The sequence below is a fragment of the Cyprinodon tularosa genome, unplaced genomic scaffold (assembly GCF_016077235.1).
Source record: "Cyprinodon tularosa strain WSP-4 unplaced genomic scaffold, ASM1607723v1 ctg298, whole genome shotgun sequence".
In the NCBI taxonomy this organism is placed as follows: domain Eukaryota; kingdom Metazoa; phylum Chordata; class Actinopteri; order Cyprinodontiformes; family Cyprinodontidae; genus Cyprinodon; species Cyprinodon tularosa.
The window spans coordinates 942,188-968,607 of NW_024039005.1; the positions used below are offsets into that span (position 1 = coordinate 942,188).

Here is a 26,420-nt window from a genome sequence, read left to right on the forward strand (position 1 = left end):
TATAAATACATTTTACCGCAGTTAAAAAGGTTCCTTTTTATAAAAATTTATAATAACTTCAAACTTCGTTAATAGGAGATCCTATAGATGTCGTAATGCTGCTGAACCTGGAGCCATAATTTCATCGACCTACTTGCCTGTCTCATCATACTCATTTATATCAACAATTTAGTTTTCATTCAGTTCTAAATCCAAGTTATATTCTTTTTTTATCTTGGTAAGAAGCAAATGATTTGCTGCATAGTCGCCTCCTCCTCTGCGTCATACATCACAGAGAAATATTTTTTCACTGAACCTTTCCTCTGTCACATCAGGAGAAATAAGAATTGTAAATGTTCAAATGTTTTTCACAGTAAGTATCTTTCTAATTACTGAGATGAAATCTACAGCGAATGTCGGCAATAATTGAAGAAATGCATGCATGGAAATCAAAACCATTAAGTCCAAAGACGCATGGAGCGCCTGCAGAGAGGAAGCAGAAGAAGTCACTAAAGTCCTTCCATAGCTGGAAAGCAAACCTGCCCCAGTCAGACCTGACTGAACCACCTCCTGATGTATTAGTTTAGTTAAACTATTTCGTTACAGACCTATAAACTTCTTATACATGTTCAAGTCAGGAGATCCAGGGCCGTAATCCAGAGCTTTAACATCTTGCACATGTAAACCATCCATAATAAGATGGTACCAGCAAGCCAGAAGAATAATTACATGAAGATGCTTTTAGAATGTAATTATAAAATAAGGTGGATGTTTCAGTGAGACCAAAAAAACCCAGTCAAGAAGAATATCCACTCTAAAGTAAAAGACTAGACTTAATTATAATGAAATATCTTTATAAAGAGCAAAGGATCAACATCATGAAAGATATGGAGGATAAAAAGTGCCAAAATTAAATAAATAAATACAGCATTAAATAAATAATTAAATGTGTCAATAATTAATTAAATGTGGAATTAAATAAATAAATGTGTCATTCATTAATTAAAACCACGTCACTTATATAAAGGGCCACAATTAAATAAATAATATGAATTAAATGTGTAATTCATTAAATAAATAAGGAATTAAATATATAAATGTGTAATTAATTTAATAAAATACGTCTTCATTTTATTAAAAAAATATATATAATTATTTCAGTGTGCATTTAATTATTTCATGGTCCTGTGTCGCCGTGCATTGAAACCATTAAAAGAATCTGTCAAACTCACCCATCAAAGTTAGGGGGCGGTTATCTAACACCTGATTGGTCACCCTGCACATTAAGGCGAAGCAAATCGATTACAGAGACTGTGATCCACAGGTTGTGAACATACTCTGATACAGTAGGTGGCGACTCGATTCGTGTTAACTCCGCCCCCTAACTTTGATGGGTGAATGCACACTGAAATAATTATATATATTTTTTTAATAAAATGAAGACGTATTTTATTAAATTAATGACACATTTATATATTTAATTCCTTATTTATCTAATGAATTACACATTTAATTAATTGTTTATCGCTGTATTTATTTATTTAAATGTGGCACTTTATATTAGTGACGTGGTTTTAATTAATGAATGACACATTTATTTATTTAATTCCACATTTAATTAATTATTGACACATTTAATTATTTATTTAATGCTGTATTTATTTATTTAATTTTGGCACTTTTTATCCTCCATAGAAAGAATGCAGGAGCTTAAAAAGTTGAAAACAGTTTTTTTTTTTTTTTTTAACAGTTGGACATAATAAAACATAATAAAAGTATTGAATGAATTTTAGTTGACGTCTTCAGCGCTTACACCCAGCTCTTTTCTTCATTTATGGACTTTTTGTTTGAATTTCTCTGTTAATGTCGATTTCTTGGGATGTTTGCAACGTCTTTTAGAAAATCCTTCACATGTCAAACTCTATTTTTATTATCTGCATCTCATCAGGGACCCTCTTTTTTCTTTGTGTGTCCCAGCTAGTGAGTTCTCTCACAGACACTGTGAAGATCAGAATGATTTGTTGCCTCTGTAAATACCATTTTAAGTCTGAATGACTGAAAGCCAACACTTTACTAGATTTGCGAAGCCATTAATGTTACGTATCTCATGTCAGAAAAGAGCTTTATTGGGTTCTGTGGGTGAAACATGAGACGTCTCTGCTGAACTGACATGACTACATAAAGGGTAATGTGGACACAAATGAGAGCAGAACCTTTTTCAGACATTCCTACCTATTATAGTAAAAAAAAAGAAAAAACAGTAAGTCCTATCTAATACAGTAGAGTCAAACAGCAGTGTGAAAAATGAATCCTGGCGAAGCAGCTGGGATTTTTTTGCGGTCAGCTCTTTGCTTTATGGCCTTTCATCAAGAAGTAATTACAGCATAGACAGATGATATCAGTGACAGAGGCAGTTAGCCAAACAAGCCTAACAGGAGCTATATTAACCACACACACATTAACAGGTAAATTATATGAGAGCAATTTCCTTTAGTCTACATATGTGAATGTAAACAATCACAAACCTCCTCCTGTAGTTAGTCCTTTAAAATGAAGCATTGATGTCCAAGTGAAGCATTTACTTTCATTTGAAAAGAGGTTTTTGGACCAACAATCCGCCGTCCAGGTGTTTTTCTCTTTAAAGGAAAAGTCCAGTCAGCGAGGAATAATCAATGGATCGTTATTTATACCTAAAACTAACACATTAGTGGTGATTTAATGAATTTAGCATTAGCCAGTAAAAAAATACTGAATCTGGGAGCGGCCATTTTTGCCCAAATATAGTAACCCCTCCCTCCTGCCATCTTCCGGCAGTGACGTCACGGTGCGGTAAGCCTAGCGCCATTCTCCTAACCTGACTCCGCCAGATGGATTTGCTCCGCATATCCATCTGGAAACCTTCCGTTTAAGTAATTTTGGGAAGGGGCGAAAATACTGGTTAGCTGATTGGCCTATGTTGGTGATAGACGGGCCAAATAAACCAATCAGATCAACGAAGCATATGACGTACTAACAGAGCGACGACAAAAACACAACCACAAGCCAGGCTACTCTTGCTGAAACCAGTCGGGAGAAGAGCAAAAACATCTTTTCCTCTGAGAAAAGCCTCCAGAGCAGTGTTTTGCTCTTCTTTCAGTGAAGAAATACTCTGTAATTCCCATAAAACTTGCTCGATAGCCACGCTAACGCTAGTTTCATCGGCTGAAGCCGCCATGTTCTTTAGACTGAACTGTCGCGCTTCTCGTTGCGTCACACCTCAACCCGCCGCAAAGCCAACGCTGATTGGACGTTCGTTTGGTGAACGGCTCCAAATTTTCTTTAACGGAGAGTAGGGTTGTCACGATACTAAACTTTTCAACTCGATACCGATACTAAGGAAAATATTCGATACTCGATACCATTTTCGATACCACAAGGATAAAAACAAAGACTCCAAAATTCAACAGAAGTATTTTCATTAATAAATAAAATACAATAAATAAACACAATAAAGGTTGTATGCTGTGCATAATATTATGCAAGCTTGATAAAAAACTTATAAAATTAAAATGAAGTGTTCCTTCCTTGGCTATGCTTTGCACACATAACAATGACACTAGCCAAACCGGTTAAGAAACAAAAATTATTCTCAGCAGCTGCACCTGTTACAGAAAAAAGTCTATTCTGCACTTTAGATGAATGACTGCTTAGGTGCCACTGGTGGTGGCACTTTTAAAAACGAGTATTGTATCCGGATACAACATTTCAGTATCGATACTTTTTTGAGTTTCGATACTTTTGACAACCCTAACGGAGAGTCTCCAGACTGATTAGCGAGTGAAATCTTGAAAGCTTGCGAGATCAGGATGGTCTCACCAGGCTACAATTCTCCCAGCTTTCCAAGCTAAATCAATGGGAACTACTAGACACATCTGCAATCAACAACAATTATTGAAGATTTCCAGAGGACTTCACCATTGAAATTCACCAGAGCTATAGTGAAACTGACAATGCCCACGTGCATGGCAGCTGGATGCTGGAATACATCGGGTAAAAGTGAAAAAAGAGTTATTCCACCTTTCTGATTCCTGATCCTCCACGGACGGGTTGGTCGTTGGATCGCCAACTTGAAGAGGGAGGATTTGCCATCGAACTTCTGGCCAGAGAAAAAACCCGTAATATGTAGCCAACATTTGGAAGAAGAATGTTTTCAAGATGACTTGGATAATAGCGCGTTGTGACAAACACCAGATACAGCACTGGGACTTGATCAACAGCCGATACCGCACCGTGACGTCACTAACCAGTAGGTGGCAGTAGTGTTCTTTGACAAACATGGATGCCTCCAGTAAAGCACATTCACATGAAAATGACTCTGAATTAAAAACACTTATTTATTGAACAGGATGGAATCATTTCACATTTAAAGAACTTTCAGAAGTTTGTAATTTGGATGTGACAGACTTTTGAGGACTGACTTATGAGAAGAAATGCGACGGATGTAATCCATGTCCTGGATACGGCTCTGAGTGTGAGGCTTCTGAAGCTCTGACTGCGGTTTCAGTCTTTAACTTGTGAATCTTCCCCAAACTCTTGGATAGACTTGGCTTGGCCGTCCTCATAAGACTGATAACGCTTATCTTTTTTCCTTGTGCTCCAATCTTTCCTTCCATCAAACAATGACTCCACATGGAAACGGCGCAGCCAGCTTTTTTATTGATGGCTCTTTATGGCGTTTCACTGTCTGTTGGATATCAATTAAATATCATCTGATTGTCTCTAATATTACGTAACATAAATCTTTCAAAACTCCCTTTTTTTTAACCAAAGTTATGTTCAATTTTGTCTTAGAAACAGCCTTTTCTTTCACATTAAGCTGTAATCAACCTTAGCAGAAATAAATGGCTGAAACATATTGCTGCACGTAATTAATCAATAGATAATGAATAGATCTGATTTTTTTGGATTCTAATTCCTTTTGGTAAACAACTTTTCCAATGATGCTTTGATTTATTTGGAATGCCACTGTTTTCCACATGCTTCAAAAATCTCTCCTACTTTTCAAAGCATCCAGCAAGTAATAAAAAATGTCTTTGCTGCAAAATCATTCAGATTAAATTTTTAACACTGACCTCTTTTTTTTTTTGTTTTTTAACATCCGCATGAATAAAAATATCACAGAGGATCACAGACATATAGGGGAGTGGTGGTCTATCAGTTAGGGCATAGAGCTTGGAATCCAGAGGTTCTGAGTTCGAGCCCCACTCCCACAGATTGCCACTGTGGGTCCCTGAGCAAGACCCTTAATCCCCCACTGCTCCCCAAGGGGAGGGGTTAAATGCAGAGAATGATTTTCATTGCTCTGTACTTGTGACGATGTAATATGCGGCGCCGCTAAATATATATTTAACAAACTAAATATGTAATTTGCAAACTAAATATTTAGCTCCAAACTGAATATCTAGATTTTTATAAATTAATGAATGACATAATAATAAAAATATAACCCCCTTATTTTTCTCTTAAAACATGCTAATTAACCATAAATATTGCTCCTAAATTTTGACTGCTTCCCTTTACAAACGGCGCCAAATATTGTAACGACAATAAGAAGAAATGCGACTACAAGGTTCCTTTACAGAGAAGACCTGCAAACGGTTGGTGTTGCTGCAAGCCTCCAAGTAACCAGCTGTCAGTGTAAAAAATAAAATAAGTATTAACAACCTATAGAGCGCATTATGAGCGTCCATGATGTGAGAAAGTTCTGCTCTGTACTGGATGAAGTTCAGCGTGGCGTGTAGAGCGGAGGTCTTCAACAGGGCGTCCGTGACGCCTAGGGGTCCACAGAGGTACTGAAAGTTTTGTTTGATTAGACTTTTTTTTTTTTTTTTTATATTCCTTCTTTCCTGTTAAATCCAGATTAACATGAATCCAACAGACTGTAGTAAACAGATAAATGGAGGCAGAAGATGTCTTTCAGTCATCAATGCTCACATTCAGCGACACACAGGAGCTCTTTCAAGCTGGGCACCGTTTCATTCACAACACCTGTCCCATCAACCAGGAATCTGAAATACTTTAATAATTACTTTAGTTACATTACTCCATCTGTACTAGAGTGACTATAGGACCAGTTTAATTTCATACTATATATAATTAGGGGTTCCATCTCGCCATCAGTTTGGGGTCCTTGTCCTGGAAAACATTGAAGACCCCTGGTGTAGAGGAAGGGCTCGTGTTTTTCCCTGATTCTTCTTGATCTGCTCGTTTTTAAATTCCTCCTCCTGTCTTCAGCTTGGTGGCAGAAGCAGCGAAATAGCAAAACAAGATTGGAAGCACAGACCTGAGTGCTGCTATTTCTGGTGCTGAAGTAGGTCAGGCGGAAGAGAATAGAGAGCATTGCACGCTGTTTATATCTGTTGCCTGCTCAAGCTCGTGCCCATTTGCACCTGAGCGAGAGGCGGTCAATAGTGAAACTGGCCGTCGTTGGTCAGAGGTTGGCGACAGGCCAAAGTCTCTGTGGGCACAGCTCATCCAATCTGAGGAAAAATGTCATTATGATTATCTCAATTTACCACAACTACAAACATCTTAGGTTCCATCTTATGTGCTTTAATCTTTTTAAAGTCATGCATGTTTGGCTGTAAAAGGTCCAGCCGTGGTGCTGTGTCACTCTTTTTATTTTAATAGTAAAAAAATAATTCCCATTTGCCAGATTTCTTCACTTGGAAGTGGCTCATGTTTTGGGTTTCTTTTATATTTGTTATCCGTACGATGCACAGAATACTGTTCAGACCCTTTGTTGCCATGGAAACACTGATGTGCTGTCCAATCGCCAGTGAGTTCATGAATTAAGCTCCAAAATGAGGCTTTCTCTTCCTCAGTGTGACACTTCAACACATGAAGTCGTTTTCAATGAACATGGTAACTATAGAGCATGCCAAACAAACAGTTTGCTTCCATGCACCGTCTCCACATTTTATAGACTGTCACACAGACAGAAGCTGCTGCTGCTGCAACATCCTGGTCTGCTAACAGCTCAAAGCATATGCGCCTGTTAGGAAAATCAGGTTTTGAAGAGACGAAGACAAAGACACGGCGAGATCAGCTGACGGTACAGATGGTAGACACGGCATAAGAGGCGCACACACAGACCGCAGCGGACGGCAAGCACACCAAGACGCGCTACCCTCCAGAAAGCAAGCTGGCTTCTGTTGTCATGACAACGGACCCTATTAGGTAACCGTGTTGCCATGGCACGTGTCTGCTCGGTGATGCGGACCTGACCACACCCACTGACAAGCTCTCCAGCTGTGAAGAGCGAGGCAGGTTTTTATTCCTTGCTGAGTGTTTGGAGATCAGAGAAGCTCTGATCTGTTTCTCCCTTTATTTATTTTATTAATGTGTGTGTTATTCCCTGTAGGTGTCTTATTTCAGCCTTTTCACCTCTGCATTCTGCTTCCACTAACCACAGACCGCTGTCCTGTGTTTTTTACAGGGGGGCGCCTCCTGTCGTGGGGCTGGAATGAGCATGGGATGTGTGGGGACGGTTCGCAGGCTGACGTCTTTCATCCTCGCCTCGTTTCTGATCTCAGGCCTGTTGTGATTGGCTGCGGAGCTGGACATTCAATGGCACTGTGTGTGTGGGGGGGGCAGCAAGTTTAAGACAGAACACTGACTCCACTTGAGAAGCACTGGAGCACAGAAAAAGTTCCCCTTCACTGCACAACAGCTTTCTGTTTTTTTAGAGGTCGTATTTCAAACTGAAACTTCATCAGTGCTGTGATTGAACACAGTTATGTGCTGTTTGAAAGAGGTGGACCTCATTGCAGAAAATGGTATTTCCCATCTTAGTCTGTCATGTTGAAGGTGAAGAAAATGTACTGTTGTGGTGCTAAAACATGTTAGTGGTTCTATCACTGGGATCCTGCTCTAGTGTTTCATTGATATCTGAGCAATTCCTAAATAAAAATAACAACCATAAGCCATCTAAAACGTTTTCTCAATTTTAAGCCTTAAGAAATAGAAATCAAGCATCTTGATTTAGTTGCATCTTGAATGTCATATATTGTTACAGTTTTGGCTGAGATTTGGCTCCCTTTGAGAAAACCACAGGGGTTTGGACATTCATCCAAAGCTAGTTACTGAGGACTGACGTCCTGCAGGTTTCTTGTGCATGACATCTGGTAATATAAATGATTTTACTCAAAACTATCAACCACTTTTCAACTCATCAACATATTAGCTGAGGGATTGTCTTCCAAAAAACAGAAGAAAACACCAATAATGTATATTATTATTCTGATTTTACGCCTTGCAAAGATTAACATGGATAAAGGCGAAGGACTCGCATAAAAAAGCTACAAAAACTTTATCAAACTTAGTTACCTAAGTCAATAAATATTAAAAACATAAACCAACATTATGTAGTTAGACAATAGTTTTGAATCCAGGAGAAAATGAAAGAATTAGCAGATCATCTACCAAACATAGATACATTTGTCAATTTCAGTCCCTTGCTGATTGTTTGTTTGATCCAGAAACCTAATCGTAACATATCAAGGTATCAGTGCCTTAAGGTTTGTTTTTTCTTCACCATTGGTCTCTTTTTCAGTCATGTTAGTTTCGAAATGGATTTTTAGTCGTCCACGTATTTATTAGCATTAGCAGAGATTAATATTATAATCTTGTTTTTAACCACAGCTGATTTGAGAAGATGAATAAATCAACACTCACTGGAAACTGATTATTTCTGTTTTTTTATTTATCACTATTTGTGTACAAGTCTGACCTGCATTAGTCAAAATACACACAAAACAAAAAACCCTAAACTACAAACCGATAGAAACGACCACCGAACACCTCACTGAGATAAGTAGCCACAAAATGCATGGTGTTCAAAACACACATTGTAACGTCTCACTAAGTAGCACACTTTAATGGCCTCATTGTTGACTGTCTTCACAGTTAACATTTCTCTGTCTTTATTTTGTTTTTATTTCGTTTTTTCGGTTGTTGATCATTGACAAACCAGCTGTGCCCCTGTTGGTGCTTAGCCAGCCTGCCTGCCTGCAGCTGGCCTGCCTGCAGCCGGCCTACCTGCAGCCAGCCTGCCTGCAGCCTGCTTGCAGCCAGACAGCCTGCAGCCAGCCTGCTTGCAGCCTGCCTGCCTGCAGCCTGCCTGCAGCCAGCCTGCTTGCAGCCAGCCTGCCTGCAGCCTGCCTGCTTGCAGCCAGCCTGCCTGCAGCCTACCTGCCTGCAGCCTGCTTGCAGCCAGCCAGAAGCCAGCCTTTCTGCAGCCTGCTCTCTCTGCCAGATTCAACTGACTGCACGCAGATCTTAAGAGGTTGTTGGCAGTGTGTTTGCAGTTGTTTGGTAAAAAGTTGGTACCTTTTCTCAAACTTTTCCACACAAACAGTGAATCTGTCCTTTGCGCTCAAATGGTGTTCCTTTTGAGTTAGTTTTAAGAGGCAGGCCAATTGCTCGACCTTAAAGGCTGGTCCACATGAGGGTCCTTATTGCGTGTGTAATTCTGAGCACTAAACCTGTGCTTTTTTAAATGGCTGGTGACTGACAGAAAATTGTAAATAAAAAATTGTACAATAGGTAATCTTGCACTGTTGTTCCCTAAATGAGAAGAAGATTGTGCATATTAGAGGCACTTGTCCAGTTTGATAACAGTTTGGCCTTGTCAGTGTTACATAACTGTATGCACATATGAGTATCTGAAATGATAATAATAATAATTCTACATGATTGTCAATTAAATCACAGCTGCACTACACAACACTAACACAATGGTATAGTTGTAGAACCTATGCAGTGCCTTTAGAAGGTGTTTGCATTCTTTAAACTTCTCATTACAACCACAGACTTTCTTCTTAGATGAGTTTAATAGAATAATAAAAATTAATCACCTAATTAGGAAGTTAAATTAGTTTGCGCCTTTTTTATCAGAGGCGTCAAGTAACAAAGTACAGATACTTTGTTAGCTTCAGTAGAAATGTTCTATAATTTACTGGAGTAATTATTTTTTAGAAAACTTTTATTTCAACTCCTTAAATTTTAAAAATAGACTCGTTAGTTTTTTTTTTCCAATTAAGCTAATTTTAATTATGGCCTGTTGGTATTTAAATAAAAAAAAACATCAAAATAATTAGTTTCATCCAGACAATTCATTTCTTTGTGGTTGGACTCGGTGCTGCCCCAACTTGTTGATCAGCACAAACCAAAATAAATAGTTTTTCTAGAAGATGCAAAGTTAAATGTGACTCTGTTACCATTAGTTATAAAACAAAGAAAATAAACTCTAAGGAAGTTATCATCCAGAATTGTAGAAAAATTTTCCTTTAATAGAGTAAAGCTTCTGTCCTCAACATTTTTTCCTGCATTATTTTTACTTTTATACTTTAAGTAATTTTTAAAATGGTACTTTTACACTTTTACTGGAGAAAAAAAGCTGAGGTTGATCCTCTAACTTCTACAAAAGTAAAAAAAAAAAGATTTATACTTCAACTGGAGAAATAAACATTAATACTTTTAATACCTCTGCTTTTTTTTTTACGTATTTTACAAATAAATAAATAATGATGTTAAGTTATATTCCCTTTCTCTGTTACGTAAAGTATAAGTTCTTAAGAAGTAATGTTTGTTTTGACGGTGTTCTGTCAGTCAATACCTGTTAATCCTTTTTAGTTTATCGCTTTAGTTGTGTACAAAAAATACACTGTAAACTACCACAATGGCCATCTGTCCCTTTAATCAGACAAAAAAAAGCTATTTAATTACTTACTTTTTGGTTGTTAATTTTTTTAAGCGTATGGCGATCTGGCCTTAAATTGATTTTTTTTTGTACATGACTAAAGGGATAGACGCCCGTTGAGGTAGTTTAAAGTTAACCTGACTCCGCCAGATGGATTTGCTCCTCATATCCATCTGGAAACCTTCCGTTGAAGTAATTTTGGGGAGGGGCAAAAATACTGGTTAGCTGATTGGCCTATGTTGGTGATAGATGGGCCAAATAAACCAATCAGATCAACGAAGCATATGACGTACTAACAGAGCGACGACGAAGAGGAGCCAATTGATAGATCAAACTCTTGCCGAAACCAGTCGGGAGAAGAGCAAAAACATCTTTTCCTCTGAGAAAAGCCTCCAGAGCAGTGTTTTGCTCTTCTTCCAGTGAAGAAATACTCTGTAATTCCCATAAAACTTGCTCGATAGCCACGCTAACGCTAGTTTCATCGGCTGAAGCCGCCATGTTCTTTAGACTGAACTGTCGTGCTTCTCGTTGCGTCACACCTCAACCAGCCTCAAAGCCAACGCTGATTGGACGTTCGTTTGGTGAACGGCTCCAAATTTTCTTTAACGGAGAGTCTCCAGACTGATCTGCGAGTGAAACCTTGAAAGCTCGCGAGATCAGGATGGTCTCACGAGACTAGTTTAAAGTCTATTTTTCCTAGAAAACTAAAGGCGTAGACGGGGATAAACTAAAGGGATGAATGGGACTAGCATACACGTATGCAACTCTGACGTCTTGCACATGCGTATTGACTATGGGTATGCTGGTCTGACTGGGTATGCTGGTCTGACAGAATAACGGCAGCATACATAACGGTGTCCTTTTAAGGCCTAAGAGGCTTTTTTATTTTCTTTTAAACAAACATTAATCTGAATTTCAAGGAACCTTCAGAAAGCGGGTCAGTTTGGATGATTTGTTGAGATCCGCTTCACAGGTGAAAAACTGTCTTGATAGATTAACTATTAAGTGGCTTATAGAAAGTAAACTATTTGCTAGTTTACTATTTTGTAGTTTTCCATGTAGGGGTTTAGTCTATGAAAATTTCTCTATGTCTGATTTGATTTTTATAGTAGTAATGATAATGTTAAATCATCACTGGTACATGATTGATTAAAATAGTTCAAAAAAGGCAGTTGAATCATATAGTTTTTATATTTTGTGGTATTGTAAAGTATAATATTTTTCATTTTGCGTTGAAGACATTGCTGTGCAAAAATACCACAGGAAATCCACCTAAACACATCATCCTCACCATGAAAGAGCGGTGCTTATTATTATGGTCTTCCTCCTGATTTAAACTCGATGCATTTAACTGCCTGGTATGTTTTCAACAGTTTGAACAGGATGCAAACGTTTCCAAGGCACTGCATAAAGGTTTTGTTTGTCCTTAAAAGTACAACTACATCTACAGTCGTTCCAAAAAAGTAAAAAAAAAAAAATCCAGTGGACTTTGTTTCAGAGTTTAAAGACGTTTTGAGAGCGGCGTGAAGGAAGCCATCTATGTTAAGAAAGAAAAATCAACCTTAAACAGCGATAGAGTTGATTCTTTCCCACTATCATTGCAGCCCCACCCCTTTAAGGCTGATTTATACTCAGAAACCAGGTGGTCTGCTTGTGTCACAGATAGGAGGCCTCTGATTGGTCAAATCTACATCCACTCTACACTATGACACGGGAGTGGATTTTCACTCCTGTCCCGTCCCACTCCCACAGAAAAAAATGGTGTCCCGTCCCGATCCCAGGCCAGAGCAGAAATCTAAATCCTGTCCCGTCCCACTCCTGGTGAAAATACTCCCGCTCCCATTCAGAATGACTCCCGCTCCTGCTTCACTCCCATTCTTGTTGTCTTCAATAAGATTTCACTTTTTTCAAACTTTTCGAAGTCGAGTTCGCCGCTAACTGTTGGTCCCTCCATGGTTGTTTTTGAGCGCGGGTGAAAAACTCAGAGCGGAAGCACTGTTGGTTTTTGGGTCGTGTAGTATTTTTGACTGGCATTATAGTGTAGGCTTCAAGGAAAAAAAACTACAAAATGGCGGCGCCAGTACTGGATTTTTTTTTCTTTCTATTTTATTTTATTTTTTGGCATCGATCCTAGTATTTTTTTGGTTACTATTGGTTTGCTCCCGCTCCCGTCTGCTCCCGTTAATGTTTAATCCTGTACCGTCCCGATCACGTGATCGTTACTAATACTGACTCCCATCCTATGGGAATCCCACGGGAATCCTGTGACCCGTGGGATTCCCGAAAAAATGTCAGTCTCTAATGCGTATTTCATGTTTGGTACCTTGCTGGTTTGTTTTGTTTGTCTGACCGCCATTGTGGAAAAAAACTGGTGAAGATGGAGCAGATAGAAGAGCGAGGTGCGCAAGAACGCCGGGACCCTTTTTCCACCTGGATCCCCGCTCTTTTTGGCCCTCATGTCGCTCAAACTTGCCCCCACTTCCTCACCGCCTCGGCCGTATCTAGACCCCCAGCTAGTTCCTGATTGGCCCTCTGACGTTGTGGCGTGACCACGCTTCAATATTGGACATACTTCAAAAATATCTGCGACAAGCTAACTGAGAAACACTGCTGGGGGAGGATAACCAGGCCTTTACAGGGGAACAGAAGAGCTTGCCTATTCAGCCAAGCCAACAATTCCCTCTAACGACCCCCTTTCAGAGACATAGACAGGTATGGGGCATTGCAGGCTAACAAAGAAGCCAAACGACCCCCATTCCAAAGGGGGGGACCCGTTCATCCGTTTCTATTTGCATGTTTTCTAAACTAAAACCAGGCTTTGTTGGGCTGCTGGATAAAACCTGGAACTAAACGCTATTTCTGACATTTGGAATTGAAGAAGCTTCCTGGATGGAAGAGAAACGTCTTCAAACTTGGAAACAAAGTCCAGTGGATTGTTTTTAACTCTTTTGGAATGACTCTGACCTGGATGACCTAGAATCTTCCCCAGCATAGAGCTACAGTCTGAAGGATTTTTGATTCTCTACGACAAAGCTTGCATTCATAATGCCTCATTATATCAAGGTTAGATTGGTGCTTCTTCACACAAACATTGTTTTCATGTGAATTTTATCTCACCGATGCCTGAAAACATATCAAAGGAATGTTAAAAGTTCACTGGTGCAACACCCTAAAAAGATGCAACCGCGACAGTGCAAAGTTCACTATTTTGTTTTTCTCTGATGTAGGTGTGACTTAAATTCAGAGCAACTTTTTTTTTTTTAACAGAAGCAGCACACAAATATTTGATGGTCACTCAAAAAACATTGGAACACACAAATTGAGCAGACACATAGAAAGCGTATTTACAGCACTGGCACACAGCGAAAAATAGGCAGACAAATTACAACACAGTAACCAGTCACAGATAGTGAGCTACATAAGGCTTGACAACAAAACTTCCTCAGTGCTACATCTATGCTGAGTTTGTGATGCACAGGTTGTCACTGTCACATCTATTTAAAAATGCTAAGTTATAAACACACATATAAAAATGCTACAGCACTATCAAGTGGGTGATGGGTCATTATGGGTCATACACATAGTGGTTGGTACACCATGGTTCATAACACAAACTGACTCTGTTGGTTGTCTGCTCCGGTGCTGTCGTTGGTTTTCTATAAACATATAAAAAAACAATAATAAAAATAAATTATTACACACATTTATGTAGAAATGGTGGAAATGATGGCGATGATGGAGGGTAAAGAAAATGTGCTCCGTTAGTTCCCCATGGTAAACGATGGGTTTTACCATGCGTTGCCATGCTTCGGCACAAGGCGTCAGAGGAGCGCCTGAGTGCAGAGGTCGGACTCTGTAGTCGGTTAATAATGAACATGCCCGATCATGCCACGTTTTACAGCTCGATGAGGAGAACTTCGGTTTTTCATTGTCATGCTTTTCTGGACTTTCCATCATGCTCATCTCACAGTCACCCCATTTTTCTCCTCCTTAGTCATTCAGTCTAAGCTGAATGTAGACATGGCGTCAGATCGTGATATTTAGGTTGAACAATCAGGTCAGTTAAGTCATTTGAAAAGGAGAGACGTATGCATGTATGCATGTTTGTATATATGCATGTACACTCACCGGCCACTTTATTAGGTACACCCGTCCAGCTGCTCGTTAACACTTAATTTCTAAGCAGCCAATCACATGGCGGCAACTCAGTGCATTTAGGCCTGTAGACATGGTCAAGACAATCTCCTGCAGTTCAAAGCGAGCATCAGTATGGGGAAGAAAGGTGATTTGAGTGACTTTGAACGTGGCATGATTGTTGGTGCCAGAAGGGCTGGTCTGAGTATTTCAGAAACTGCTGATCTACTGGGATTTTCACGCACAACCATCTCTAGGGTTTACAGAGAATGGTCCCAAAAAGAAAAAACATCCAGTGAGCGGCAGTTCTGTGGGCGGAAATGCCTTGTTGATGCCAGAGGTCAGAGGAGAATGGCCAGACTGGTTGCAGCTGATAGAAGGGCAACAGTGACTCAAATAACCACCCGTTACAACCAAGGTGGGCAGAAGAGCATCTCTGAACGCACAGTACGTGGAACTTTGAGGCAGATGGGCTACAGCAGCAGAAGACCACACCGGGTGCCACTCCTTTCAGCTAAGAACAGGAAACTGAGGCTACAATTTGCACAAGCTCATGGAAATTGGACAATAGAAGATTGGAAAAACGTTGCCTGGTCTGATGAGTCTGGATTTCTGCTGCGACATTCGGATGGTAGGGTCAGAATTTGGCGTCTACAACATGAAAGCATGGATCCATCCTGCCTTGTATCAACGGTTCAGGCTGGTGGTGGTGGTGTCATGGTGTGGGGAATATTTTCTTGGCACACTTTGGGCCCCTTGGTATCAATTGAGCATCGTTGCAACGCCACAGCCTACCTGAGTATTGTTGCTGACCATGTCCATCCCTTTATGACCACAATGTACCCAACTTCTGATGGCTACTTTCAGCAGGATAATGCGCCATGTCATAAAGCTGGAATCATCTCAGACTGGTTTCTTGAACATGACAATGAGTTCACTGTACTCAAATGGCCTCCACAGTCACCAGATCTCAATCCAATAGAGCATCTTTGGGATGTGGTGGAACTGGAGATTCGCATCATGGATGTGCAGCCGACAAATCTGCGGCAACTGTGTGATGCCATCATGTCAATATGGACCAAACTCCCTGAGGAATGCTTCCAGCACCTTGTTGAATCTATGCCACCAAGGATTGAGGCAGTTCTGAAGGCAAAAGGGGGTCCAACCCGTTACTAGCATGGGGTACCTAATAAAGTGGCCGGTGAGTGTATGTATGTATGCATGTATATATGCATGTATCCATGTATGCGTGTATCCATGTATGTATGTGTGTGCTGCTGAATAAAAAACAAAGTCTTAATGCTCGTTGTGTATAAAATTTATTTCATGCAAGGACTTGTATTTACATATTTTATTTGAATGCTTTTCTGTTGCATAAATGTAAAATACATGCATTTACCTTTCCCCAAGTAGACCCACATCATATGACCCCCCCCCCTCCACTACATTTGAATTGCATGACCATAAAATTCACCTGCATCTTTTCACATCAAATCTACACAAATATTTTTTTTTTTTTAAGCATTAAACATTCATCAATTACCACAAGAGAGACATAAGTTGGAATGTGAAACACCGCTCAGTTCAGAATTAAAACAAAAGTCGGACGACTTCTTCCGATTACCATATCTTTTTTCTTCTTACAGAAATAAACATTACAGATTGGTCTACAAAGAATTTGATAAAGTGCCCTGAAAAGACTTGTGCATAAATGTTGGGAGAGTTTCAATAAAACAAGAAGTATTGATGATTTGAATCAGTAGACAAACACACTGCAGGATCTCTGATCATAGCTGGAGAAAGTTTGGCTCTTAAGAGTTTGCTTGGTCCCCTTTCATTTTTTGTGCTTTAATATACAAGATATTAGGTGTATTAAATAATTTTCTCTATCTTTTTTCAGCTTGTCATTTTTGCTTTGTGCTAAAAGTTAAATGCTGATCTCACTGATGTGTAACAACAATAACATAGGGGAATAAATGTGATTAAAAGTACAAGAGTGGGACAAGAGGTGCCCATTTGGGATAGAAAAGTGGAATTATGCTACACTTGTTTAATAAGGTGTCAATTTCTTACTTTCTTTCTGCCTTACTTGGTATGAAGGCACCATTGTTTTACAGGCACATCTTAATAAATACTTTAAGTTACTCAATTCAAAATTCAAACATAATTAGAAGCAATTATATATTTTAAGCGTTTATTTATGTTAGTTATGGTGGAACATGGTGTACCGCAAATGAGAACCCAAAATGAACTTAATCTGAAATTTAGAATATTAAATAAGACCAATAAATTATTTATTTTTTTTACCTACTGAGAGGTCTAGTCCAAGTACTGAATAGGATATTGACTCAAACGTCAGTGAGTGTGTTCCTTTTGCATACATTAATGCTTCGTCACATAGAGCTGATTGTGATTCTGGTTTAATAAGAAAGCCCAGATGACATTTTTAGCAGCCTTCATGTTATCATCATTATAAGGCTTCTCTATGCAATACTCTATATTAGTCAGGGTGTGTCTGAGGTGTGCACTTCATGGCCGTCCAGATGTTTTTGTTAGGGGTATACATCTGACACACCAGAACCAGGAGTTCATTCAGATCTGATACAGTTTAACAAAATGTATCAATTTTGACAAAAAATGTTGTGGCCCAAGACTATTCCAACTTGTAGAATATGACCTGAATGTTTCTCTGTTGGTTTTAAGTTCGGGTAAATTTGTTGATGGACCAATCACAGTAGAGGCCTGTACCACAAAGCAGGATTATTGGATAACTTTGGGTTCTTTCCGGTACCACGGAGCTGGATTCATTCTTAGCAAGGCTGGTCGCCATGGTAACGTGTTGAGAACAACTGACCTGCTCTGGGTTGGGCTTGCTTTCAGGATGGATCTGAACCTTATAAAAAACGCTCCACCCAGCAGCCAATCAGCTGTTAGTTTAAATTAAAGACTCAAATTAATTCAGAGGGAAAATAACTGAAACACTCATATATATCATAATAAAGGGACTTGAAAATCAAAAAGCAGTTAAAACTAAATTTGCTTCTTTTTCTATGTCTGCTTCTGTCTCCTTGAACCCCAGTGGGCCTCAGCAGATGGCCGCTCACACTGAGCCTGGTTCTGCTGGAGGTTTCTTCCTGTTCAAAGGGAGTTTTTCCTCTCCACTGTCGCTACAAGTATGCTTAGTGTGAGGGATTGCTGAAGAGTCAATGAGTCGATGCAATCAGCTGGTTTTCCTTAGAAAACGTTGAATCAATCTGACTGGATGATCTGGTGAACTCCTTCCCTTCTTTTTGGATATACCTTTTTCTATTCTGTATTTTTTTTTTCTCCTTTATAATGTCCTTAAACTGTCCTGGTATTAACTTGTTTCCTGTAAAATTGATCAATTAAGCTAAATAAAACATAAGCTATATATAAGAAGCACAAATTGTGAGAAGATCCTTTGGATTTTAATGGGTCAGTCACCCGTCCTGCAAACAGGAAGCCTGAGTTCGCATCCCAGCTGGGGGGGAATGCCGGTGTGGGTCCTAAGGCAAGACCTTTCCCGCTATGCCTGCTTTCGGGAGTGGTGGCCTCCAGAGGTTCTGAGTTCAAGCCCCAGTCCCACAGACTGCCACTCTGGCCGCAATGAGCAAGACCCTTAACCCCCCACTGCTCACCGGCGCCGCACAATGGCAGCCCACTGCTCCCCAAGGGGAGGGGTTCAATGCAGAGGGTTCATTTTGTTGCTCTGTACTTGTGACAGCTGGAAAGAATAGAATAGAATAGAAAATCCCTTTATTGTACCACAGTGGGGAAGTAATGGAAGTAATCCCACTACTTGAGCTGCCTTTGTGGTACAGGGCTCAGGTGTGAAGTGCTGCTGAATAAAGGCTGATTTATACTCAGAAACCAGGTCATCTGAATCTGTGTCAGATATGCCCCGCCCCCTTCCACAGACACTCTGCTGCACCTCTCAAAATTTGTAGGTGATTGCAGACAAGAGGCCTCTGGTCAAATCTACATTTGCTTTACACTATGTTTGGTTCCTTACCGGCTTGTTTTGCTTGTCTGATCGCCATTGTGGAAAACGACTGGTGAAGATGGAGCAGCTAGCAGAGCGAGGTGCGTGAGAACGCTGGGACCCTTTTTCCACCTGGATCCCCGCTCTTTTTGGCCCTCATATCCCTCCATTGTCACACAAACCTGCCCCCACTTCCTCACTGCCTCGGCCGTATCTAGACCCACAGCTAGTTCCTGATTGGCCCTCTGGCTTTGTGGCGTGGAATAACATAGCGCAGACCACGCTTCAATATTGGGCATAAATCAAAAATATCTGCGACACGCTGCTGCGGGAGGATAACCAGGCCTTTACTCCCAGAATGAAGCATGATGCATGCTCTAGATGCTCTGACTTTGAACTGCATAAAACCAAGTAAAGCAACACCGGCTTATGATATGGCTCATTCAGGCTTCACCAACAGGAAACTGAAATACCAAGCTACTCTTCCTGCAGACCTTGGGATCTTTGCTACGAATTAAATTGAAATCTAGGATATTTGACCACTGAGCAACAGTCCTGTCTCATTTCTCTCTGCAGTCCATCCACTAGAAAACTCAGCAGTACACACACTGCCTCACAATCTCCTTAAGGGTGTAAATACTCCTTTTAATCCTTTTTGTAAAAACACATTTTCCCTCCGCTGAACCTTCTATATTATACAGTGTTCTGTAAACAACCAGCTTCTTTATTAGACTTCTGATGGCTTAACTTTCCTCCCATCAAGGCTGTCATGTTCCCACAAACTTCATAAGACTCGTGTCTCAAAATGTCATTTTTATTGGTCTTATTTACAGATATAAATGCTTGAAATATTTTGATGTAATTAGTCTGAGTTTCATTTTCTAGCTTTGGCTACTAAAGTAACTCGTTCATTTATTGAGGTGCACCTGTATGTCCCATGAGTCCTGCATCAGTTCAAGCAGCAGAGCAGTAACAGAACTTCCTGAAACGTATTAACAGAGTTTTAAAAACCCTAAATTAATAGTAAATACTGTCATATAAAAAGTATTTATGCTCACAACAGCATTTGTTGGCTTTTTTGACAAATATGTTCAAGTTTGACGACTCTTTATAGTCTGAACTCCCGGCCAAATGGTGACAAGGAAAGTAAATGTATAGAGTTGGGGAAAGGCAAAGAATGGCGGCTACATAGAAGATTCTGCTATGACTGAGGCTCTTGTAAAGCTGTATTGAAATGCATAAGAATGACAAAGCTTAGCAAGCTTTTAAATTCTTTTTCTTCCTTTACAGGTACTGCATTACAATTAGCTTCTGGTTGAACATGATTTACCATGCAGTTCATGCAAATTAACAGTTTCAGTTCAGTTGACAATAAATATATTCATCAATGGCATCAAAGGATTTGCCATAATCTCCATATTGCATTGGACATTGTGAACATTGCGTTCAAATATATATTTGTATATATATATATATATATATATATTCTTTAATGGCCACTCAGTTGACATGGAGTCTTGTCTGGATTGCACTTCAGCATGAAAACGTCTCTACTTTGCAACGTACAAAGCACTTGACAGTTGCCTTAACAGCTTTTTGGATATGTTTCAAAGCAATGAGTAAATTTCCAGCATTGTATCAGCAGGGGTTACATCTCATGAAAAGAATATTTAACAAATTTCTAGGCCCCAAAAAGCAAATGAGATCAAACTTATTAGTAGAAGAGTATGAGATCAAAAGCAACAGAGCAACAGGCAATGATGTCAACACAGGGGGAAAAAAAGAGGAGTTAGCCTGCAGTAGAACGGTGCTTTGTCTGCAGATGAGTGACCCATGCAGAGTGGCATCTGCCAATGTTGTCTAATCTAGAATATGATGACACACCCAAGTAGATCACTTGGGAAGCTTAAGTTTTAAGCACAGTTAAGGTACATTGTTCCAGGGAAAAGAAAAAACAACAATGAGAAGAAAAGAAAAGCAGGAGCAACGGCAAGTGTCAAAGCAAAGTCTGACAGAAGAGATAAGAAGGAGGATTGTGGACTGGCCTTCCAATGGCATTGTGTCTGCTACTCAACCATGCTACATAATGGATGGGATGGGAGAATGTGAGTGCTGCATTAGACAGGGTGGGCTGCAGGGTAGGGCGGACACTGAGGACACTCCAGAGGCATCCCCGCTCATGCCAGACATGCTGTTAAGGCTCCAAGGCTTTTCATAACCTTCAGTTGGAAAACAGAGAACGTTCTGAGTACACTGCAGCACGGGATCCATGACAGAAGGTTTTCTTTTTTTTTTTTTACTTGGTTTTTGCATTTCTCACTGCTTACACTGCACCTGTTGCTTTCTTGTTTTTGTCTCCAAAGAAACAGGTCAACACAGACTTGAAACATATTATTATTCTCCATGCATTGAGTGCATCAGGAGTACACCGGCATGCACAGGGTGGTACTGGAATGGTTGGAGTAGAACACTGTAACAACAGTAGGCACTGTGGGCAGGAAGTCTACAGTCGGCCTCAGGCAGAATTGCTGCACACAACCGTGCACCACCAACAAGAGGAATGTTTTGAACTTTAATTGTTTAGTTTTTTTAAGTAAGATAAGATTTAAAGCCATTTTAAGGTGTAATAATGATGGAAATTCTTTCCTTCTCTGTGTTGTGCTCCTTCACCATACTGATAGCACCCATCAGCAAGACACTTCATGCACCGTTATGGTCAACAGGAATATTTTTGTAAGTCGGAATCTTACACGTGTTTATCAAAACACATAAACATACATGATACACATGTAGCACGAAAAAATACCGTCCTAGGCATGTAAGATAATATAAATCTCAAAAATAGCTTTCTTACTTGTAAATAAATAGGGGTATTACAATATGCATGGTATAAAAAATAGATCTTATGTAACTGTGGGTTAGCTTGAACAGTTGTGGGGATTGTGCTTGTGTGCTTTGGTGGGTGTGTAGAATCTCCAGCAGGATGGTTGAAGAAGTGAGTGATTGGGTTTGTTGCATGTGTGTGTTTGTGGAAAAAAACTGATGCAAAAAAAAGCAATGTCATGTCTACGGCCTACAGGGTGTCAGTGTTTCGGGGGGGCCTGTGATTGGCTGTTACTGTACGTACCCCTCCTTACTCTGCCCCCCGTGTGGTTGGGGTGTTCAGCCGTCGTGACCAAGAAGCAGGGCCGCTCTCGCTCGCTGGGGCTGAAGATTTCCTCGGGAGATATGGCCTGGTCTATGTGCGGGCAGTCTTCATTAGCCAGTGCTGCGTTAGCCGCTTCACCGTTCAGCTTTGAATCTTGGAATAATAAACAAGATGAAATAAAAAAAACATCAATTTTCTGGTTCAACCTTTTGACCTACGTTGAAAGACAACATTGTTTTTACCATGAGCCACTCAACATTATCGTAGGACTTATCCTTTAACAGATCAGATTCATTTATTATAGAAGCACTTTTGTTATTTTTGTTAATATATTCGGGCAAGTTGGTGTTTCTTGTTAACCTGACTCCGCCAGATGGATTTGCTCCGCATATCCATCTGGAAACCTTCCGTTGAAGTAATTTTGGGAAGGGGCGAAAATACTGGTTAGCTGATTGGCCTATGTTGGTGATAGACGGGCCAAATAAACCAATCAGATCAACGAAACATATGACGTACTAACAGAGCGACAGCGAAAACACAACCACAAGCCAGGCTACTCTTGCCGAAACCAGTCGGGAGAAGAGCAAAAACATCTTTTCCTCTGAGAAAAGCCTCCAGAGCAGTGTTTTGCTCTTCTTTCAGTGAAGAAATACTCTGTAATTCCGATAAAACTTGCTTGATAGCCACGCTAACGCTAGTTTCATCGGCTGAAGCCGCCATGTTCTTTAGACTGAACTGTCGCGCTTCTCGTTGCGTCACACCTCAACCCCCCTCAAAGCCAACGCTGATTGGACGATCGTATGGTGAACGGCTCCAAATTTTATCCAACGGAGAGTCTCCAGACTGATTAGCGAGTGAAATCTTGAAAGCTCGCGAGATCAGGATGGTCTCACAAGGCTAGTTTCTTGTTGTTACATTGACATTTATTTTTCCATCAAAATATCCATACATTTTGAACATTACGAAGGTTATAAGTCCTTGTCCTGGATTCCAATAACACTATTGGCTTGAAATTTAGATTTTCATAGTGTTTCACTGAATACCTTATAAAGGGTTAAGATTTAAAATCTAAAAAGTGTAGCATGAACTGGATGATTGTAAAACCTGAATAAATTTGATCCCAACTGATTCCATTGAGACGTTGGCTGTTATTCTTTTGGTTACTGCCTTGTTTTAAGGTTAACAAGCATTACGCTGTTAAGGATTTTGCATTTGGGCTGCTCAGTGACGCAGTGGGTAGCACTGCTGCCTTGCAGCAAGAAGGTTCCGGGTTCGATTTCTCTTTCTACATGGAGTTTGCATGTTCTCCCTGCGCATGCGTGGGTTCTCTCCGGGTACTCCCACAGTCCAGAAACATCAGTGTTAGGTTAATTCTCTAAATCCTCCTTAGGTGTGAGTGTGAATGGTTGTATGTCCTGTTGGTCACTGTGTTTCCCTGCGATGGACTGGAGACCTGTCCAGGGTCTCACCCGTAGACAGCTAGACATAGGCACCAGCACCCTTCACCACCCCGCTTGGGATAAGCATATCTAACGTTTTAATTCAGGATAACCTTGTACTTCTCTTTGAGCCACTCCCAGTCCCCAGCACTTCACTCCCACCAAGTTTCAGCATATTAACAGTTGTACAGAATATAAAAAAATCAATTTTTCATTCAAAAAAGAACACTTTCACATTACAAAATTCTCTTATGTCCTCTGATCATAACACCTTCTTTCACATATTTATTGTTTTCTCTTTAAAGTCCTTGGAAAACTGCAAACAGGACCTCCTCTTCTCAGCCTTTCAGTTTAGGTAGTTGATCACATCTTGGTAGTTTTGCAGTTTTCTCATACATGAATACTTTTTAGACATCACTAAGCTTGGAGTACTGTTTTTATCTTTGTGATGCCGGTTGTTCTTAATTAAAATACACTGAAAGTTGTTGGAATAACATGACGAAATGTTGTTGGAGAGGTTTTGTAAAGCACAACAGCTGTTAAAGGATGTTTTCCTGATGTAATACACCTCAATGTATAATGCAATGTATCTCAGTACTGACATCGCCAGAGGAGCATTTAGTTGTTCCAGCATCTACTAATGGTTGTACTTAATATTGCAACTACATCATCTGAGTCTTTGGAGACCCAAGGAATGAGTCACTGCATTAGAAAGGGCAAAATCAATAGCAGGAATACTCAGGGTCTCTTTTGTCTTTTATCAGAAGTCAAATGTGCTTTTTATTTCATGCTTTACTTCATTGATTAATTTCAGAATTGCTTTTTTTTTTACGTGAAGTCTGAGTCAGAAGCTGATTAAAGTACGGGATCAGACAGAGAAACTGCTGAAGATGGATTTGGCTTTTTCTGTCGGCAAAATAAACTTGAACAACGAAACATCACAATTTATGTTCGACTTCCTTCTTACCTTGAAATTTGATCTCAAACACATCGTCATGGGGTATAGGACTTGGATGCTGGGAGCTGATGCTGGACTTGCAGTAGTTGGGAGAGCCTGGTTGGGGTGCTCTGGGGATATGTCTGTTTTTTTTCTTTGGTAGTTTCTGTTTAGCCATTGCCAGGGAGTAGTACATTCCAAAATTGTTGACAATTACGGGTACGGGCATGGCGATGGTCAGCACGCCTGCCAGGGCACACAGAGCTCCCACCAGCATACCAAAGGTCGTCTGAGGGTACATATCGCCATAGCCGAGGGTCGTCATCGTCACCACCGCCCACCAGAATCCGATCGGGATGTTCTTGAACTGTGTATGCTCACTGGCTCTTGGGTCGTTGGGGTCAGCTCCAATGCGTTCTGCGTAGTAGATCATAGTGGCAAAGATGAGGACGCCCAGAGCCAGGAAGATGATGAGTAGGAGGAATTCGTTGGTGCTGGCCCTCAGAGTGTGACCTAACACTCGCAACCCCACAAAGTGACGGGTTAGCTTGAAGATACGGAGGATCCGCACAAAGCGGACCACTCTCAGGAATCCCAGCACGTCTTTCGCTGCCTTGGAGGAGAGTCCACTGAGGCTCACCTCCAGGTAGAAGGGCAGGATGGCAACAAAATCGATGATGTTGAGCGCGTTCCGAATGAAGTCAAATTTGTTTGGACAGAAAGTTATTCGCATCAGAAATTCAAAAGTGAACCAAACCACGCAGACGCCCTCGATGTAGGTGAGGTAGGCTGCCGTCTCGGTCTCCTGGTACGTGCTCACTATGGTTTCGTTGTCCACTAGCTCCGTCTCAGTTCGATTCACAATGGGGTTGAAGGCTTCGTGGGTCTCCAGACAGAAGGTGGTGATGGACACAAGAATGAAGAAGAGTGATGCCAGAGCAATCCACTGTGAGGGTTAGAAAGAACGGAGAGGAGGATGAGCACTGGAACACATTCAGTGTAATCAAGCTTTGATGCCTTGGCAACCATTCTCAGCATCACGCAATTCAGCTTAATCTATCGTTTTTGATATAACATCTGATATATTTGGAGCTCAGGGTGATTTCTGTTTTTGCTCTAATAGGGGATGAACTATAAGACCTTGTTCTATCTCCACTTTTGCAAAATTTCAAGGTCACTGCATTTTGATGAGTGTCCTATATGCAGAGTTAAACAGAGCCTGCAACAGCTAGAGCAAAAGTAAGAAATGGGGCATTTTTGTAATCCCTCTTACTAATTTTAGTCTGGGCATCTCCTTCAGCTCAACCACTGCTGTGAGTCTTCCCTACACAAGGTCACACTGTCCTGAGGATCAGCCCCTGGGACTTCACTGGAGCTTAGAGAAACCCACAATTCACCTAATGGCTAAAGCGAGATTCACCCTTCATTATGTATTGATTAGATTCTCAGATTTCATCACATTTGGGTCGAGAAGTTCTGGTGCATGCAACATGAAAGTAACAGACGATCTCTCTGGGGTGCAGAGTGCAAGCCTTTATCATGTGGTCTTCCTTATGCTATCTGCCTCTGATCGTGCAGAACTGGTTTACAGCAGGTGTCATTTAATCCATCATTTTATACCTTTGCAGTTTAAGAAATAAAGCTCTCTGCAGGAAGATGCTTCGTAGCAACCATGCATAAATTCAGGCCTCCTATGGGGAAAAGTTGTACGTGCTTTGGTTGTCGATGAGTTTAAGTTTTTTTTTTATTGTCTTCTTTGTCTACTGTAAGGAAATGTGGTTATATGACTCCAATAAATGAAATTTACAAAGGCATCATAATATGTGAATGTTCAGGAGAGCCGATTGGCACCAACTAAGACCAGGACCACACCAAATAGGAATTTACAAAAGGATTTACCACAACTGTAAATAAAGTGCAGTGGAATTTCAAAACAGGGATCGAAATTGACCTCTAAATCCTACTTTCAGTGACTGTTGTTTCTCAAGAATATTTGACATGTTTGAAAATCAGGTTGTTTTTTTATCTCTGCCCTCTCT

At 40.4% G+C, this 26,420-nt stretch overlaps 2 protein-coding genes across 5 annotated transcripts in view; one reads left to right on the forward strand and one right to left on the reverse strand.

Annotated features, from left to right (window-relative positions):
- Positions 1-8,700, forward strand: part of sergef (secretion regulating guanine nucleotide exchange factor) — a 30,046-nt gene extending 21,346 nt beyond the window's left edge. The window contains exon 11 of the mRNA XM_038291261.1: positions 7,457-8,700. Within this exon, the coding sequence (XP_038147189.1) occupies positions 7,457-7,623 (167 nt within the window). The 3' untranslated portion in view covers positions 7,624-8,700. The remainder of the gene's footprint in view (positions 1-7,456) is intronic.
- Positions 6,095-26,420, reverse strand: part of kcnc1b (potassium voltage-gated channel, Shaw-related subfamily, member 1b) — a 31,382-nt gene continuing 11,056 nt past the window's right edge. The window contains exons 2-5 of one of the 4 annotated variants that reach the window (XM_038291259.1): positions 24,412-25,327; positions 21,985-22,158; positions 14,340-14,376; positions 6,095-6,497 (exon numbers count right to left, since the gene is read on the reverse strand). In XM_038291259.1, the coding sequence (XP_038147187.1) occupies positions 6,449-6,497; positions 14,340-14,376; positions 21,985-22,158; positions 24,412-25,327 (1,176 nt within the window). In that variant the 3' untranslated portion in view covers positions 6,095-6,448. Of the gene's footprint in view, positions 6,498-13,970; positions 14,377-19,089; positions 21,111-21,984; positions 22,159-22,741; positions 22,767-24,411; positions 25,328-26,420 lie in introns of those variants that run through there. The other 3 variants (XM_038291258.1, XM_038291260.1, XM_038291257.1) reach the window with 3 other exon arrangements.